This window comes from Talpa occidentalis, unplaced genomic scaffold, assembly GCF_014898055.3.
Source record: "Talpa occidentalis isolate TD23 unplaced genomic scaffold, MPIMG_talOcc4v2.1 talOcc4.5, whole genome shotgun sequence".
In the NCBI taxonomy this organism is placed as follows: Eukaryota; Metazoa; Chordata; class Mammalia; order Eulipotyphla; family Talpidae; genus Talpa; species Talpa occidentalis.
Window position 1 is genome coordinate 40,783,274 of NW_023604861.1, and position 20,313 is coordinate 40,803,586.

A 20,313-nucleotide genomic window follows, 5' to 3' on the forward strand; every position below is an offset into this window, starting at 1 on the left:
TTCTCCTCAGCCTACTAAAAGAATCTCAAAAATCAGGTCACTTGCCAGCTGGGGATAGGTGGGAGAGAAATTGTTTCTGTGGGACAGTGCATCACAAGTCCATCCTCAGAACAGGTGCGTTGGTTTTAACCATCTGAATATATTAGTTAGCAAGCCTCTCCATCACAACCGAGCACTCACTGGTCATGCAGAGACAAGTCTAATGCATCCAACTGCCTTTCCTTTTTTGCAGGTTTCATTTTTTCTTCCCTCTTTTTGTGCTTTTTATTGTCTTCCCTATTTTCCTCCTCTCCTCTCTGCCTCTTAGTTTCTCTGATTTTTTTAAAAAAGATTTTATTCTGTTTTACTGAAATATAATTGATAATCAGTTTATGATTTTACATTTGTATAAATTGCAGAATGGTCACCACATAAGTCTGTTTACCATTTTTCCCAGTAACTTCACAATGCCATATGATTGATCACATATCATTGGTGTACATTATAGTATTGATTGATTGCATATTATTGCTGCACATTATCTTAGTTTATTTTGCAACTGAAAGTTTGTTGCTCTTGAACCCTGTCACCCATTTCTCCACAGCCTTCAATCCCTTTGGCAACCACCAATCTACTTTCTGCCTGAAATAGTTGTTGTTTTTTTTTGTTTTGTTTTTTTTTTTTTAGATTTCACATAGAAGTGAAATCATATGCCATTAATCTGTCTGACTTAATTCACTTGGCATAATACCCTCAGGGTATATCCATGTTGTCACAAGTGACAAGATTTCATTCTTTTTCATGACTAAGTAGTAGTCCATTATTTTTTTTTCATCTTCATCCATTCATCCATGGTCCCCATTGTTGACAGTGTAGCGAGACTTGTCATTGTTCCACAGGAAGGGGTCTCTTTCAACACCCAGTTTCATGTTTAGAGATCATATCTCAGATAGTAGCTTTTAAACCACTATATATGGTTCTGTGTGACTATAGTCATAAAAGCTGCTGATCTTCAGACTCAGTGATGTGGAGGAGTCCCCTTGGGGACCCAGCGTAGAAACTGGGTTTCTAGACAAATGAACAATCTTTCTGGGAGTTATCAGCAAACGGTAGTTAGGCCAAGCTTAGATGCAAAGTTAGCATCCTGCAACCTAAATTCCCTGAGCACTCCTCTGGCTTCAGTGGTGGCACCATGCTCCTTGGTGGGTAGAGGCTGGTACAGTGAGTCTGTTGGCTCCATTGAGATGGGGGGAGTGCTAAAATACTCCCCTCCAGCTCTGTCTCTATCAAGGTAGAAGTTAGCACAGAAATGGCAGCCACTAGAGACTCTGTTCCCAGAGAGATCCTCTTGCTCCCCTGGTGGATGCTTTAAGATTATCTAATGAGTCTCAATTAGGTGTCATTTCGGTGCTTCTCAAGTGCTTGTTTTTGTACTAGGTCCCAGGCGAGTGACAATGCTTACCTTTTAAGAGTTCACTGTTTCTCACCTCCTCTTGACTCTCCTAGCTACAAACCTGGTTTGTTTTCAAATGTGCATATGTGGGGGACCTCCCTCTGGTGCAGATCCTGTCTTGGGCTCCCTGATGTGGGACATGAACTCGTGACTCCTCTGGGAAAAACTCCTTATTTATAACACACTTCATGATTGTGGGTCACCATGGCAGGGGTGGAATTTTTTGGTGGGACAGTGTGTTTTTCTTTGTCTTGAACCCATTTTGGTGAGGTCCTTTTGTCTCTTATTGTGAAGTTGTTCAACTCATCCACAGATCTTTTGCAGGGAGAAATGTTCACCATAGAGCTATATATTTGGATGGTTGGTGGGAGGAGGTGAGCCCAGAAACTTTCTATGCCACCATCTTGAACTACGTATTTCTTTGTCTGTTTCTCTTTTCTCCCTTGCTCTGTGCCAGGTAAGAGTTTGCAACTTGACAGTGCACAAAGACCTTGCCAAGAGGAGAAATGAGGGTAGATGATCTGCCTAACTCTCTGCTTGCTGTTGTATTAGCACTGGCGTGGGGTTCTGTCACCTAGGGGATGCATCTTTTTCTAATTTACCAAAGAGTGTTTGGGGGATAACAGCACATGTTTCCTTCACTAAAATAGTCCCTAGTTGAGGCAGACATTTGTACGTATTACTTGATCCAGACTTCATCTGAATCCCAATAGGGGCTGCCATCATCTTCCTCCACCTGCTGACCAAACCTGGACAGGTTGGAATATCAGGAACATAACACTGTAAGTGTCTTTGCAATTACTCTAATGCTTCATCTTTTGAGTAGAAGAGTCAACCTTTCAGTCATTTGTCTTAGATGTTTAACTGTAATTTTCTCTTCTCAAATGTCTGTATAACTAAACCCTCTTGAACGCTTATTGATCCGTTGGCAGTGGTGGTATTTTAACAGTGGCATTTGTTTTATAATCTCTGGCCAGAAATGTTGAACACTGCACAATCAGAACACTGTGGACTTGGAAGTTCAAGTTCTGGGAATGAACTTGAGTTTGAGGTTCATTTCCAGTTTTCATTTGTATATGTGGTATCATGTACATTGCTGAGTATTTTGTAAACATTCGTCAAGACTGAATACCTCAATGAAGAGCTGCATAAGCAAATCACCTGTAACCAGACTGCCTAGGAAACTGATCCTGGTGCTGAAAGTAGCTAGTCATTATAAATCCATGCCAAGGTGGGTGCATTGACCTCACATTCAGCTTACCCATGCAACAGTGGGATGATATGTCTGTTAGGTTTTTGTGAAATGGAAGAGACAGGGATATGTTGAGGTTAGGTTGGCAAAACAAACAAAGTACTTAGGAAAAGCCAGAGAGACTGTCAATCCTCCCAATAGTCAGATCATGGCTTCATGCTAACTCACTCAACTTGAGGTAACAGGAAAGTCTGTTCTCTATCCTCCCAATCCACCATTTTGGTGACAATGATTGTGGTTTGCTTCTATTGTTCCCACTGATTGTCTTCTTGCTCGCCCTCTACAGCAGTTACTTCTTGGTGTCTGGACTTGGAGGATCTGTCAACCTCTTGCAGTATTCTTTTTTTGGTGGCTTTCTCTGTAGGTCAGTCATCCAGCTTTTCAAGAGGGGCCCTGACTAGGTTTACTAGTCACATCTAAGAGGGTCCCACTGCAGTGTGCATATTGCTTATGCCAGGCTGCGTCAGGGACATGCCCTGTGCGTGGTGAGCCCCTCAGATGGGGACTGTGGACAAGGTATGCAGGGTTATTTGGGGCTTCCCTGCAGTGGTCATAGTGCATGTTCCATACCACTTCTAAGGATTGCTGCTCTTTCTTGAATGTCATACCAGAGTGTAATTTAAGGTTCTAGTCATATTCCATTCAGCACTGAAGCATCCTGCAGCTTGTCCCAGGAATACGTCCATGCTACATAAACAAATCCAGTCTGGTATTGAAAGACACAACGAACAAAAGGATAATGAGATAGATAAACCAGGAGAGAGAGAACCATTGACACTCTCAGCTGATAGCACTCAGTTTGTAGGGAGACCTAGCTTGCTTTGCCTCAGTCAGTTTTACTGGACTATGATTTCTCTTTATGTCATTGACACAAAATGACTGACAGTGGGTGTTAGCGGTGCCTAAAAATTACCACACTGGAGTGCTGATCTCCTTTAAGAAAATGGTTTGACTCTCCTTTAAGAGAGTCAAATGATTGACTCTCCTTTAAGTTTGACTCTCATTTAAGAAAATGTTTCAAAAACAGAACTAGGCCATTAGGATTGGCAGACATCCTTTAATATCATGAAAGAGAAACATTTGGATATTTACTGGAGCTTGGGAGGACTGACTAAAGAGTGTGTGAAATTATAAGAAATGATGGTTGGAGCTGTTAAATTTTAGGGAGAGTTGATGAGCATTGTATCATATCTTTAAGGATCATGCTAAATGATTCAGTTGGCATTCTCCTGAGGACTACATTTTCTTCATGCACCCTCTCTCCTTCCCAAGAAGTGAGCACAAGAAAATAACCCAGAGAAGTGTGAGGGTGGGAGAAAGATCAGGACTCAACTGGCACTCACTGGCATTCTCTCTACCAGTGTGGAGTAAACAGGCCTGACGATTCGCTTGTTCCACAGCAGATATCTCCATGAGTCTGGATACTGTTTCCCTTTTGGGAACTTGGCAGTTAATCCAGCTAGCACCCCAGGGCTGAGGTGGGGTAAATTGAGGAGAGGCTGCCCAGGCCATTGTCCTTGTCTGCCTTGATCTTTCTCTAAGCACAGGCTTAGTCACTGGCACCATCAACCTAGCACATTTCATAAACACTGAATTCATTTTAAAAACATGCTGCTGAGCAGCCATTTGTCTCCACTTTTGTCAATCTGCTATTACAACAATGCTACTGTGCTGTGAGGTCATCTTTCACTAAAGACTCCTCGATCTGAAGGTGAACTTGTTAAACATGGACACAAGAGCTATGAGCCAACTGACAGAATTTCCACCCACTAGCCTTTCATCACCAGAGCCTAGAATTTAAATCTTGTTTTTGACCTAAGGTGATGATATTGATGGTTCTATATTTTGCTATGCTTGATTTATCTGCTTTCAGATTAGTGTTCCAACATCCTGATTTATTACTTATTTGTATTCATCCTTCTTACCTAATATTAATACCATTTGAGTATGGCTGGTAGATAAACTGAGGCAGGAGTATCAATAGTTAAGTGCCCAAGGTCAGAGTTGAAGAGGAGATAAAGGAATGTACCTGGGGGCTGTGTTTGCATTACTGAACAAGTGAGTCATCTCCCTTTATCAGTCTTTCTTGGAAATATTTAAGCATTTCACAAAACCACTACCCATGGACATTTTTGCTCTCCAGAGGCCTCTGAACATAGCAAAAAGAATTGGAACCAGCTCTGAGATGAGTTGTAGGAAGAAGCTGACACCAGATCCCAAGCTAGTTTTTAATAACATCCTGCAATGCATTCCCCAGCAGCAGTCAGGTCCTCTATCCACTAATCATTTTTATTGGGGGAAAACATATTAAACAAAACCAAAGAACCTCAACATAAAATCTGTGAAACCAATCCAAGGATTCAGACAGCTCCAGAAGGAATGGTGGGCAGTGGAAACACCCTCTTGCACAGGAAACTTGTTAACTTATACTCAGTCTCCATATGTTTGTCTCTAGAAGAGCTCAGTTTATTTTTCTGCACTTACTGTCAATGAATACCCTTACGAACGTTGGATGATTGAAGAAGAGTTTAGGTGGGAAGCACATTTTTAGAGCTCTTGAAAATCCCATTATTTCCATGAGTGTGACACACCTTATCTGTTAACAGGGAGACTTATCTAAAACAAGTCAGATCCAGTCTTTAAGCCTGGATTTCAAGGAAGGAAGCCATCCTGTTGTGTCCATTTCTGCGGCATCCTGGATTGCCATGACAGGCATGGCTGCCTAAGCTTTTTTCAAGCAAAGTGCTGGACTTTGACACATGTTCTTGTTTTTTGTATTATAATTACATAATATATTTAGCAGCTTCCTTCCTGCTAAAATGGAAAGTACCAACCTCCCTTGGAGCAATTAGTGGGTGAAGAATAACACTTTTGGCCTTATTCTTGTTCTTCAAATGATTGTTAATTTTAACTAGCAACTTCGATAGACTGTGTCTAGTTGTTAGGGCTAACAGTATTGTAGATATTGTTGTGAAGGAAGTTAATAGATGTGATTATAATTTAAATATGAGACTGTTAATAAAGCAGATTACTCTTCATAATGTGGGTGGGCCTCATCTAATTTGTTGAAGGCCTCCAGGGCAAAAACAAGTTTCCCAAAGAAGATGCAATTTGTGTCAAGATGTAGGAACCCAGCCTGCTGACCTGGTTTGCAGGTTTCAGACTCAATGTTGTAATAGCAACTTGAATTAATAGCCTGTCAATCTGCTTGCAAATTCGGAATTTGCTAGACTCCACAATTTCATGAGTCACACCTTAACATATGCCCCCTCGACTCTCTCTTCCTCTTCCCTTCTCCATGCTTGCTTTATAGACAGATACAAATATGTAAGCCATTTAGTGTTTGTTGTTACCCCAGAAAACACCGATATATTGGTTAATACCACACTCTTACTGCATTATTTCCAAAGCACTAATAGGAAATTTAAAATACTCTGAAATTTATCTCTTACTAGTTGTGCATTTTTTGGTCAAGTTATAAATGTGTTTGTACCCTTTTTTAGTCAACCTTTAGGAATAAAGAGCTTTTCCGTACTATCTAGAGAGGTGCATGTGGCTTTGTTTTGGGTTCCAATTATGACCTAAAAGGAAACTTGAACAATATCTGTAGTTATTGGTGTCATGCAAATGGAGAATGTTCTCAAATTCTTTATAAGAGGAACCCACTTAGCTGCCACCAATCTTGACTTCGAGATGGGATGGTGCCTCTCCAAGAGGCCAAGTGGTGGCATCTGCATCAAAAATGTAAAGAGAACCTGTGAGGAGCTTCTGCTGGGAGCTCACAGTAAAAACCCTGTGAAATCAAACAAGTACTGCAGTTTATTCATTGGGAGCTGTAGCCACATAAATATTCCCATAGAGGTAGTGTGTGAGGAGGACAGAAAAGTGGGGAATGCTCTTTATGCTGTTCCCAAAGCATTCTACATAGGTTTTCTAAAGGAATGCAGTTGTGGTGTGGTGGTGAAAGAAAAGACATTAATGTTTGGAGATTGATAAACTCACCCTCACATCCTCGCTCTCCCATCTACTAGCTTTGCAATTTGAAGCAAGTGATTTATTTTGTTTGTTTTGTTTTAAAGATTGATTTATTTATGCATATAAGAACTGGGGTACAGGCCAGAGGTGTGGGGGTGTGATAGGATTCACCAGAGACAAAGTGGGAAGCAAAACAGGCAGATTGGCTGAAATACACTGCTGAGGGGAGCAGTGGGCAAGGTTGAGTCATTAGAGGTCTGCTGTGCCATGTGGGTCACCTCCCTGGCTAGGGATAGAACTTGTGCTGCAGTGGCTGTGGGTAGCTTCATAGTACTGCACCTTAACCCCTTGTGCCACCAGGGAAGCCCTTGAAGCAAAGTGATATTATGTCTTTGTGCTCAAGTCTTCAAGACTGTTTGACCCCAGCCTAATAGAGGTGGAAGTCTTGGGAAGTGTGCTTGAATGAGTGAACAGAGAGAGAATCCACCTTGAGGGGAGGACGAAGGACAGATTCCCTGGCGTTTCTGCCTTGCTGATCACCACTGGGAAGCATCACGTTTGAAGGTGACACCACTGGACTCTCCCCCAATTATGCCACTAGATTTGTCCCAAATACCACATAATGGCTATAAACATAGAGAAGAGTCTCGCCACTCAAGGCTTGATAAAGAATGTCAGTCTGGTGAATAGAGCAGCAAAAGGCATCGGGTATGGAGGACAAGTGGGAAAGAAACAGCTGCTGCTGACTGAGTGTCTTTGATGTGAACAGATGTGCGAAGTCCTGTCTGGTTATCAGGATGGGGGACTTGGAGGAAAGCTTGGCACCTCTGAGATGTTACTTGGGGTTGATAGTGGTGGTAGTATCCATTTTTAACAACAAAAAATGGGTTTTTTTCCTCATTTCTCATAGCTTATAGAAATTTTGCCCTTCTACCCTCCCTGCCGGAAGTATATTTAGCCACATTTGTAGTTTACTGACAGGCCTGCAGTGGGGAACAGTCATAATCCAGTGGGTATCTAGAGCTGCTAAATATCCCACAATACATAGAAAGTGCCGTACAGTAAATGGTGCTCAGAATGTTAGTGCTGAGGTGGAGTGCTAATCTGGAGCCTCTTCTTGCCCTCAAAAGATGGGAAACAATCTTCTGTGAAGTCATAGGAGTTTCTTTGCTTGTTTTAGGAGAATAAGAGTCAAATCTGTTTTGGGCGATTGCTCCAAGGCATAAGATCTCATTGAACATCTAGTGTGGTGCTCACAAATTTGGAAATGATTTTGAAGTCGATCATCTCACGGCCTCAGAATGATAGTTGGTAAAGCCAACTTGGATTCCATGACAGTGAAATAGATTGTGTGACAAAGTGGTCTTTTCTCCCATGTTTAGTTGGTGCTGTGTGGTCGGTCTCTTGCTGCTCTAATTTTAATCTCTCCAAAGAGAGGGCAAGTCCAGAGAGGCCAAGGGCTGTGAATTCTCTTTTTCTGGCCTTCTACCATTCCTCACAAGGACAAGGCCTTGAGAGAAATGTTTAATAAAGGAAAGTCACCACCTAACTTAATGTAGTCCAACAGGCTGACAGCCTGAAAAAAAAAAAAAAAATTAGGGCAGGAGGAAGAAAACCATCTCAGTGATGAATGTTCTAAAATTAGAGTCTGCAGTACAGGTTTTATATTTCCTCAGCATATTAATATGCCCTCCCTGGAATACATCATCGTGATTTTGCTGGAAAATTAGAAAGGCCAAGGGAAGAATTTTAGGCTAGAAGGATATTTGGAATATCTTAAGCGATTAAAATAAGCAAATTAAACAATGAACTTGTTATGTTCGGGGCCAGATAAATGGCAAGGTGCTAAGTTTTATCTCATTTTTATGGTGGCAGATGGGGGAACCTCAGAGGATGCTTACGTCCCAAAGACCTAATCAGCAAAATATTTTCCAGATTCTTTAAGTTGGAAGTGAACAAAGATGGTGTTTCAATGTACTTTAAGAGGTTATGATGTACTCAAGATCACTTAATAGCAAAGCCAGGACTAAAACCAATTTCTCAACTACAGGCTGTCACCCTGTGCTGCTTGCTGACCCTTGAATGGTGTTTGACATTCCATGGCTCTCCACAGGTGGGGAGATAAAAAGACAACAGGTGCTTGGCTCCACTGGCATGCATCTTGGCTTGGTGGCTCCTTTTCTGTGGGGCTTGTCAACTGTACTGACTCTTGGTTTTTACTTATGGGAGTTGGGAAGATAATTACCATGAGCAATTTATTTAAAAGCGCCTATTTCTCATGAAGCTCTTTATCTATAGTAATGCAATCATTATAATGAAGTTTTATAACTTAGATCAGTGTTTCTCGGACTGCGATGGGTAACACTTTGTCTATAAGATGTGTTCCATAGTTTTCTGTGATAAAGGCTTTTCATAGCTAAATAACTGTGGGAGACACCAGTTAAATGAAGGTAAACAGCCATAGGACCTTTTAGTAGATTAAGGGTACTTTCTAAGAGAATAGAGTGGCTAGCATCTCAAAAATCTGGCTGCCATAGAACCCTTTTTTAGTGAGTCAGCTCATGTCTCTAGGGACACTAGATCCCATGGAAGACAGTCGGGAATTATGCTAGATTGATTGCATTGATGGTTGCTTCCCTTGTTTCTATACTCAGCCGTGTGATGTTACAAGTGTGAGTCAAGCAGAATTTTAGAAAGTTGTTGTGTGATGAGGCTTGCCTCCTTATCCGGATCTCCGTCTTCCTCTTCTCCTAGCAGTCAGCCAACTTAGACAACATGTAAGTGAGTTGAGCCAAGAGCAGAAAAAATTCTAAGTGAAACCACAGATCTGTAGACCTGTGAATTAAATGATGATTATTATAAGCCATTCAGTGTCTGATACTGTTACGCAGCCCTATATGTGGTAATACAAAATGGACAACTGAAATGGAAACTGAAACAAATGTCCACAGTCTGGTTACAATTACTTATTTATTCCCACATGAAAAAATAACCTCCACTCTCCTCCCAGGATCCCTGAAGATTTCCTATATCACAGCTTCAGACTTGAGGGCTGGACTCTCAAGATATGTAACAGGCCTGATGTGGCTCCTTTCCGATGAAGTGTATGAATGAAAAAGACAAATTATTTGGCCCCAACCTAAAATGCTGGGGTAAAAAGGAAGAGGATAATTGGAGTAGACATTCCTATTTAATATTACTCAGCAATCAAAAAAGATAATCTCATGCCATTCACAGCAACATGGAAGGGAATATGCTCAGTGAAAGAAGCCAGAAAGAAATAGAAAAATATTGGATGGCTTCACTCATAGGAGGAATATAGAGGAACCAAATATGTGATCAGGAAAAGAAAGTAATTATAGTAAATAAAAAATCAAAATCAACAGGCAACTATTAATCAGACATTCTGCAGGGCAGGGGGAGAAAGAGGTTTTCTTCTTTCAACAGTCTGTTTCTTTTAACCTAAATTGGTGAAAATTTTTTAAAGACTTTTTTATGCATACAAAAATGGGGGTGTAAGCCAGAGGTGCAGAGGGTAAGAGGATTCACCAGAGTGGAGAGCAGAACAGGCAGATGTACTGAAACACACTGCTGAGGGGAGCAGCCGACATGTCAGGAGAGGTCTGCTGTGCCATGTGGGTTGCTCCCAGGGATCGAACATGTGTTGCAGTGGCTGGCAGTAGCTTGATAATGCTGTGTTTAACCCCTGAGCCACTAGGGAGTCCCAAATTGGTGAAAATTTTGTAAATGCAGTAGTCTGAATTTGTTTTCTGTGCATTATACATGTGATAAATCAGAACGCCTAAATTTTTTTAGTCAGATCTCTCTCTCTGTTTAGTTCTTGCTATTTGGGCACATCAGGCTGCTATGGGACAATGGTCTTGAGATTCCTAGCAGTCCTTTGTCTAGCTTAGTGGGTCTGGTAGGTTCTCCTTTCTTTCAGAGGTCATAAATGTCTTTCAAAAACATTTGATTAGATCCATACCACAGGCCTTATTTTACTTTTAGAATTTTTTTTGGTGATTGGAGAGATGAGGAATAAGAAAAAACCTTTATTTTCCATGCAAGGAGTTTGGTTCTTCTATCTTTCATCTAAATTCACATACATGCCAGGCAGGTATTTCTCTAACCTTATTTATTTTCAAAGAATCTTGTTAAATATTCAGGTAGTAAGAGCCAGTAATACTTTCAACATTCTATCTGGAAATGTAATGGCTCAAATCCCAAATTTAAAAAGGTATAGTTTCCTATCTTCTGAAATACCATTTTCCTACTTCTGTTATATAACTCATGTTTCCATTTTCCCATATTCCACATGTTTCCATCTTCAATTTTCTTATTTTCCACTGGTTGGTTTGAAAGTAAAAGCTTTTTTTTTTTTTTTTTTACAATGTTTTGTGGTATTTTTTTTTTTAAAAGATTTTTAAAATTTATGCATACAAGAGCCAGGGTACAGGCCAGAGGTGTGGGGGGTGAAAGGATTCACCAGAAACAGAGTGGGGAATAGAACAGGCAGATCGACCAAAGTATACTGCTGAGGGGAGCAGTGGGTAAGTCAGGAGAGGTCTGCTGTGCCATGTGGGTTGCTCCCTGGATGGCCAGGGGATCGAACTCATGCTGCAGGAGGCTGCAGACAGCTTCATAGGTTGCATCTTAACCCCTTCTGCCACCAGGGAGACCACTGTTTTGTGGTATTTCAATTAATCATTTGATATCCCATCCGATAAGATGAAGCACATGAGCTACCATGTTCCTTCTTACTTTTTTTCTTCCTCTCTCCTTTCCTCCTTCCCAAAAGTAGAAAATCTTCTGTAACCTCTTCTTGGAAGTAGGATATACTATAGTCTCCAGGTCTTATTACTTCTAGAGAGTTAATAATATTTAGTGAAATTTATTTGAATCTATTTTCCCTTATTTTTTAATTAATTTATATATAATTTTATACATTTTTTACATTTTTCACTTTTGCAATGTATGCATTTTCATCTTGGTTATACTTCCCAAATAATTCCTACTCCCCTCCTCCCCTCTCTCCTGCAGTGTTTTGCCTACATTTCCTTCTATGTTTTATGGATTCAGGTCTTATGTCTAGTTCTTTAATCCATTTTGAGTTGATTTTTGTGCATGGTGTGAGGTAGTAGTCAAGCTTCATTCTTTTGCATGTAGCGACCCAGTTTTCCCAGCACCATTTATTGAACAAACTTTCTTTGCTCCATTGCACATTCTTTGCTCCTTTGTCAAAGATTAGTTCACTGTAAATCTTTGGGTTTATTTCTGGATTTTCTATTTGGTTTCATTGGTCTGTGTGTCCTTGTTCCAATGCCAAGCAGTTTTGATTGTTATAAAAGCCATTTTTTTGTTTTGTTTCATAACAGGTTCTAAGTAACAACTTCTATGTCAGTTATGTATAGCCACAACTGATACTGCATAACAAGTTAATTCAAATTCAGTTACTTAAAAACATTAATTTGACCCTTGCAAGATCAAGTGACTCTCAGTTGATCTAGGTTAACCTACTTGGGTCACTTAACTCGCCTAAATAGATTGTTCACACTCCTGTGGGGTGACCCAGTGTGTTCTTAGAGCTGTGTCCCAGTTCAAGAGTATGCAAACCCAGTCATGCGAGAGGGCACACAGGTACTACTTAGACTTCCACTAGCATCTCTTTGACGAAAGCAGGGCAAATGACCAAGTCCGGAGTAGGGTCTGGGGGAAGATTATAGTTATATAAAATGGACAGAGTTAGAGGGAAAGATATGTAGATGTGGACTGACCATTAACTGGGGCTGTTAGTAATTTTATCTAATGCAGGAATTGTGTCCATGGAAATACAAGAATTTCTGAGTTATACCTTTGCTATAATGCCTCTTTGAATCTGGGCTCATCATTAGCTATCTACATTGGTTTGCCTTTCATAATCTTTCATAAATTTTGAATCATTTTCAAATCAACCTACATTTCCCATCCCTTTGAGTCTTTTCAAAATTCCGTATGTGATCTATAGAATTGAGTGGCATATTCTCTTCGTACTAATTATCCTACTCAGAAAGTAAATAATTGATAAAAACAGGAGGGTAGGGAAATACCTGACAAACATGATTGTTGAAAACCTTGATGTTTGAGCCACTGAAGTTGTGACTGTAATTGTGGTTACAGGTGTGCACATTTTCATTGTGTGGTATATGTATATGCATGCATTTTTATTAGTGTGCATAGGTGTGAACATACACATTTGCATTTCTGCATGCATGTGTATGTACTGTGTTCTACCTGAAGGTATTTAACTTCCCCTCCCATACCTCACATTCTTGGTTTATTAACAATTGTCACTGCACTTGAGCTGATGAATCAATGAATTGGAAAGATGAGTACTGACAGGACAAAGCCCTATGGGAGAAGGAAATACTAACCTCAACATGTTTATAAAGCACAGCAGGAGGAGTTGGGGGCTCCTGCACCCCAATCTACACTACTAGGTTTGACAAATTCCAAACCACAGTAATGAGTATGTCCTCATCCCCTCTTCCCTGACATCCTTACTTAAACCTGGATGCTGGGAAGAGTGGGGTAAATGATCCATGTTGCTTCTCCAGAAAGTAATATATTCTAAAGAATCTCAAGATAGGCGCGCAGACCTCTCCTGCCGCCCGCTGCTCCTCTCAGCAGTGTGCTTCGGTCCTTCTGCCTGCTCTGCTCCCCGCTCTGGTTCTAGTGAATTCTCTCACCCTCCTGTGCTTCTGACTGTACCCAGTGCTTATATAAGTAAATAAAAAATAAATCTTTAAAAAAAAATCTTGATACATACTTATTCTTTGGATTCACCACCAAAATATCCCATCCTAATTGGAGATAGAGGGTCAGGAGAAAATACTTAGTCTTTTCATTTTTCCAAGAGTATAATGCTGTCCTGTTTCCTCTGAGATATTTTATGTTTGAGAAAATACACCAGGTTTGTCTTTGCCAAGACTTTCCTTCCAAGAGGTCTGGTTTGGGTTAGAAACTTTGCTTGTTCATTGATTTCATGAGTCCCTAATCCTCCCAGTGAGGCCTTGGGAATCTAGAGTTCTTTGGAAGCCCTAGAAGTAGTCACACACAATTCACCACTCTCATTATGTCACAGTAAAGGTATTTCAGGGAGGATCAGGAAGCTGACTCCATTTGATACTCCTGATGACCTCTGAAGAAAGATACTTTTCAATAGGAAGAGGACTGTGAGGCTATGAGATGGAAACTTGCTGGAGGAGTAGTACAGTCTGAGATGAGTGAGTAAGATCAGGTAGTGGCTAAATTACTGGAAAATTGTAGGAAATAGGTGTTACTATTATCATTTCAATGATTAATCACAGGAGTATAATGACTCAACTGGGTTAATTACAGAAAAATGCTCTAGGCTACCTCACCATTCTGCCTTGGTGCCCAGGCATTCTAATCCCTCTAGAACCAGAAAGGCTGGAAGATTAATTTCCAAGTCCTTGGCAGTAAGCAGGAACACAAAATACTGGACAACAGGTTAGCTCATTGTAGATTTTTCTGTCCATCCTCTGCTACCTGCAGTTTGGCACACCTGTCACAATACCACACCACCTTCCTGGGGCATGCATTGGAACAAAGTAAACTTGATCTGGTCAGGAAATAGACAGAGAGCTGCAAAATCCTACCCAGTTGCTGAAGGGACAATTATCCTAAGAATTCATAGTGTTTTGTTTTTTGCAACTTGATTTAATGTGATTGTAAGGCATAAAAATGATGCCTGATATATTGACTAGATGTGAAGATCAATGTCTGTTCAATAAATGAACCAAAATATTTTTTTTTTTTTTCTTCTATAGAGGCATGTTTTATTTATTTATTTGTTTGTTCGTTTGTTTTTTTTGTTTGTACATGCACTGGGTACAGTCAGAAGTGCGGGAGGGTGAGAGAATTCACCAGAGCCAGAGCGGGGAGCAGAGCAGGCAGAAGGACTGAAGTACACTGCTGAGGGGAGCAGCGGGCGGCAGGAGAGGTCTGCGCGCCATGTGGGACCCTCCTCCGGTGGCCGGGGAGCAGCCGGGGATTGAACCGGCGCCGCAGAGGCAGCGGGCAGCCTCGCAACCCAGCGCTCAACCGCTGCGCCACCGGGGAGGCCCGAACCAAAATATTTTTAATACATTATCTCCTCCTGGAGACAGTGCCTGAGTTCTCAGCCCATGCTTCACATTTTATCAAAAAAAAAAACAAAAAAAAACAAAAAAAACTAAGGAAATGCATCCTCACTTAAGCACAAACATGTTCAAAGATGAAAAATTAATTTATTGATTAAATCTGAAATTGACCAATTTTGAGCTTTTTCTTCTGAAAACAAGAATGCTTTCCAAAAATTTTTACCAGATGTAGTGGATTACAAAGCACTTCTTCAGATATGAGAAGCAGATGAAATAGAATATTCTGGTGTCTGATTCATTCCTATTCTTATCTACGCATAACTCTTGCTAAGTGAACCTGACAGTGTTGTGGGCTGATATTAAGACAGACTACTTTAGCAAACAAGAAAAAGGGTGTCACTCCCCACAATAGTAGATGAGTTTTATAATAGAAATTTCTTTGTGCAGGGGAAGATATTACAATTTTCAACACACAATAAATATATTTGGTAGACAAAAAATGCATTTCATTATATACCGTGTTCTTTCTGTTGTACATTAACCACTTTTTGCTTTGTATAGAAAAGTAAGATTTTCTTTGTAAACTGTCTGCAATTTATTTTTATGAGTCTGTTTTTGCCATGAAGTAAGAACATTCCATTACACAGCCCTCTACTGAAAAATGTACGTAAGAGATGGAATGTGCAGTGCAAATGTTTGAACTATATTCCTTGGGCATCTGTTCAATTTGGAGCATAGGCAAACAGAGTTAAAATTTTGGAGAACAGCTAATTTTATTAACACAACCAGTCTGTAATTACTAGATTTACTGGAGTTCTTTACTTTGATACTCTCAGCAACTATAATAGATATGTATGTTCTCTAAAATAATACTGTTGTATTATTGCAGCTACAACTATAATTTTTCCTGACAATGTCTCAGCTGGGTTTAAAGCAACTAATTAATACTTTACTTAAATCTTGCATATTGTATACATAGTTGACCATCATTCAAAATGACAGTTACCCAGAGTCATAGAGTTCCTTCACAGTTGAATGTATTTGACCCTAATTACAGCTCGTTGGAAATTTTCCCCTTACGTGAAAAGGGATCTACAGCAAAGCATTCCCAGCAACTCTACATTTTCTCTGTGCTGAGGGTCCATGTGACAGAGACTGCCCATTTGTCTGTGTAGGAGCAATGAAGGCCTTTGCAGGTTTTAGAATTACAATTACTTTGCTCATGTCCATCTTGCACCTCAACATAATTATTTGTGGGGCTGATGTTTTTTTTTTTATACCTATTTTAGAAATATAATGTCCTTTATCTCAAGGACAGGTATTGGATGATACTAGGGGAGGGGCTTACCTACTTTGCTTGAGATGATTAGGTAGCCACTACCTGATCTTACCCACTCATCTCACTATTTTTGAAGAAACCAGTGTTTTCAGTCTGCTTTGGTCTGTTGGCTTCTCTATGCCTGCTGGTGGATTTTTTTTTTTTCCCTTGAAGGTAAGAAAAGAAATTTGCCGAGATCTTGTAACTGAGGGTTAGAAAGCTCTAGCCTGTATTATTAAATCTAGTAACTCAATGTTCTGATGGAAAAAATTCAGAAAGTTCCTGGTACAGTCTAATTTCATTCATTTAGTTCATTCATTGACAGTGGTGAATCTTTAAAAGTCATGGTATGTCACGTTACACAGTGAGGGACTGGAAGGATGATCTGCCCAGAGAACTAGGAGAGAGACAGCCACATACACAAATGATAAAAATACAGTGTTAGGTCTACAGTAAAAGGGAATGACCAATAGTGGGTACATGGGAGGAAGTAGTTGAGGGAGCTGAGCTTGCTAGAAGAGCAGATAATTGACATGGGCTTAAAGTTAGAACTGGATGACTCTTGGCATTTCAGTAATACACAGTACATTATCACCACATTTTCTTCCCTGGAATCTTGGATCAATGATATTTTCAGAAATATCTCTGTTCACTTTCTGTCCTATGTTGTAAGAAATTACCAGCAAAACCGCTTTGGGACATAACTCAAAGTATGAAAGACATGCTTTGATCCCTCAAAGAGCTTGTCATCTAAGAGGGAAATGAAGAGGCAAAGTCTGCTGGGAAGCAAGTACCATGGGGCCTGGCCACACAGAGGCAGAAGTAAATTCTGTCTTCATTCTGAGGGATGGAGCAAAGCTTCCTGGGTGAGGAGGTTGTGGGGGCATTTCATTGTTGTCTCTTAAGGCGGTGAAGTAGTGACACATCTGGTGACAACTGAATGAGAGAGGTCATTGTATTTGGATGGAATATGAGCAAAAGCAGAAAAAGGAAAATGTTGTTATTCGGGTAAATAATGAAAAAAGCAAGTCAGAAAACCTTGTCGGGGCCCGGTTATGAGTGTCTCCAAACCTTTAGTATTTTGCTGATTCTCGGAACCCAAGATTTGTTACTGGGTAGCTAGATGTTAGGATGTAAAACTTAAGTAATTGCAGTTAGATAGAATCAATACATTTGTCGACAATATGATTAGTTTCAAGTATAAATTAAAATATTACTAGCAAAATACATTTTCCTGTGTGGCTTTGCATAGGAGTCTAACATAGAAATTTAGCTCAGATGACACATGTAATCCAAAATTTTGGAAGCTGCATTAATCATTTCAGACCTGAGTTGCTATTTAGAACTCTAGAACAGTTTTAGAATATAGTGTCTTGTCATCTGATTGAATGTGAGATCCCTCCATCCCCTTTTCCTCATCAGAGCTCGATGCTAGTTTACTCCGTGCAGTGCAGCTGCGGTGCCTACTGGCAACATTTGAATGTACAAATGCACATTTAAAAATACTGCTCATGCTTTCAATTAATAAAGAATCATTGTTCATTTTAAAACAATATTTGCTCCCCCCAGGGTTAGTTCCCATAGAATTTCCTTCACCGATGCACCCGTGCACCATCACCACAGTCCCCTGTGCTCCTCCCTCTCTCTGATCCTTCTCCCTCATCTTCCCCTGCAAATATTGTTGAGAAATGAACATGATGTAAAAAATAAAAAGAATCTAGGTATGGTGCCTTTTGTGTCCTGCTAGACTGTTTTTTTTAACTAGGTATCTCACAGAATTTTGCTCTCATTGTTTTTTAAGTGAATCTCTTAATGTTATTTTCCAATGACAATATCAGTAAATGAGGTCATCTCTCCAATTACATGTGTCCATAGGGTCTCCTGATCTAAACATGTCAGGACGATGGTAGTCGTGGGCACTGACAGATGGTAATGAAATGCTACTGATATTTAGTTGAATCCCCAACACCCCTTGTCATATCATCCCTGTCAACTCATGTGGAGAAGGTTTGGGAAAATGTTTTTCCCCACTGAAGTCTGAGTTTATTAAAGAGGGTATTACTCATCTCCACATTAGCAGCATTCACACTGCGCCTGACATAAGTGGGTATTTATGGGAATTATGAATAAATACCTTAATGTATCAGGGCTCAGTGAAAAGATAGAACAGTGATGTCCAGTGGGAAATTGGGAACATCTTGTCAGAACTTCAAAGAACACTCACTGCTGAGCTATCTTTTGAAAAACTGTTTCATTTAAAAGTAACAATTTGAATAGCTATGTTTATGTGATTCTTCTTTGAGGAAGCTGGAGATACAATCTCAAGCTGTATCCTATTTCTAAGTGGAAGGAAAAAGGGCATCCCAGAAAGGAATACCAAAATCTGCCTAAATTGTTAATTTGACTGCTAATTCTTAAATTCCTGTTCTAGCTTGTATGTTACCCAAGAAATAGTAAGAACTAAACGGCTATTTGGCACCTAACCATCAAGTCTCAAAACAAAGGTAAAATTTATGTTTGTTATATTTGGATGCTGTATCTTGGTATGTTTAGCCATAGTCTACTCTAATGCTCTATAATCTTTTTCTTAGTACTATCCACTTTACAGTTATTTATGTTTGTGTTCTCTTAATGTCACTCATACACTTCGTCTTTTTAGAAATGATGGGCACTAAATAAAACTGAACTCAAATATCTCAAAGAATTTGAAAAACCAATATGGTAGAAGTCATATTTATTGAAAAAAATTAATATCTTTGCTATAAAATTTGTAACAGGAATATTTACTGTTTATTTTGATGCATAAACCTGAATATTACATACCAAGTACAAGACAGTAGCACTAATTTTTCCTTTATTTACATTTTATGAAAATTGTTATGCAGTCCATGTTAAAAGAACTTATGATGGAGAATTGTTACATTAGAAAAATAATATTCTCGATAAAGCATTCTCAAGGAGTCCAATCACATTTTCTGCCTCTTCAATAAGGCAAAGTCCCTGGAACAGCATATAACTTAATTTACAAAATACAATAAATGTTCTGACACATATTCAAGTTTTCTTTTGGTATGATTTTTTTTCCTCACTGTAAAATTACTTTTTTTTTTATTAAAACAGAAAGACTGAGGAAAATGTCATTGAATGATTTCAGCTATACATTACATACACAACTCTGTAGCCTAGCAACAAGCATTGCTACACCATCATTAACTTTAAATATTTTGCTTGGTGAGCTGTTCTCCAATGTGGCATATTTTAAGATTTTTGCCATCGTTATGAATCACTGTGGAATCACTGCTTGGTTTTCATAGGAAACAGATCTGTCACAGTATGAGCTGGGTTTTAAGGAACTGGCACACAATGACATTTCCACTCACAAGAGAATGCCACGGATGGAACGAATGTCAGGCTCTGAGGGCTCCACAAAACCCCGCACGGGGCCCCCCCAGACTTCCCGCTCTCACGCTGCACAGCCCTGGTCGGGTTCAGACGGCTTCATTCCCACAGACTTTTTGCTCTTACAGTTAGGTAGTTTTAATCCCTTCAAAGGCACACAGCTTCCACCTTTTCTCCAGCGTTGCTCCCACACCTGTGAACTCCTGTTTAAACATGCGTGGCAGCCTCATCAAAAGCATTTCAATTTCGTTTGCAGATATCTGTTAGAAAGGAAGAGAAGTCACTTTTGGAGAGAAAGAAGTCACCTTCAAGAGCCAGGGAGTTGGGTATAGATGAACTTTCCCAGTGAGAAAGAAAACATGTCGTTTTCTGCGTGGCTGTAAGTAACATCCTGATGAAGACCAGCATGCGTTCCATGCTGAGTTGACCCTCTTCCTCCTCCTCCTGCAAGCGTCTAAAGGGTGGGTCGGGAGAGTGTAATGGTTCCAGGTCAACTCTTCATAGCTTGGCTACCTCAGCAGCCACAGCAAGCCTGGACTCTCCCTCGCTACAGGAGGAGGTAGGGATGGATGTGGGGGCGCTCCAAAGCCATCACCGGCTGGAAGACACCTTGCCCTCCGCTCAGGGGGCAGGGCTTGATCTACGGCACTGAAGCCAAAGGCAGGGCCTGTGGTTGGATTTCTTGTCGCAATGACTTCTCTTCCGCTAACTTTTGCAGGGACTGAAAAGGTGTAGAAAGAGAAACAAAACCCTACATTTACAACCCTATACACACTACCCTCCACGAAATCCGCAC

General features: G+C 40.2%; 1 protein-coding gene across 17 annotated transcripts in view; it reads right to left on the reverse strand.

The window, feature by feature from the left end:
• Positions 1–19,444: 19,444 nt before the first annotated feature.
• Positions 19,445–20,313, reverse strand: part of ENOX1 (ecto-NOX disulfide-thiol exchanger 1) — a 522,650-nt gene continuing 521,781 nt past the window's right edge. For all 17 annotated transcript variants that reach the window (XM_054701771.1, XM_054701766.1, XM_054701762.1 and 14 more), the window contains one exon: positions 19,445–19,777. In XM_054701771.1, coding sequence (XP_054557746.1) covers positions 19,646–19,777 — 132 coding nt within the window. In that variant the 3' untranslated portion in view covers positions 19,445–19,645. The remainder of the gene's footprint in view (positions 19,778–20,313) is intronic.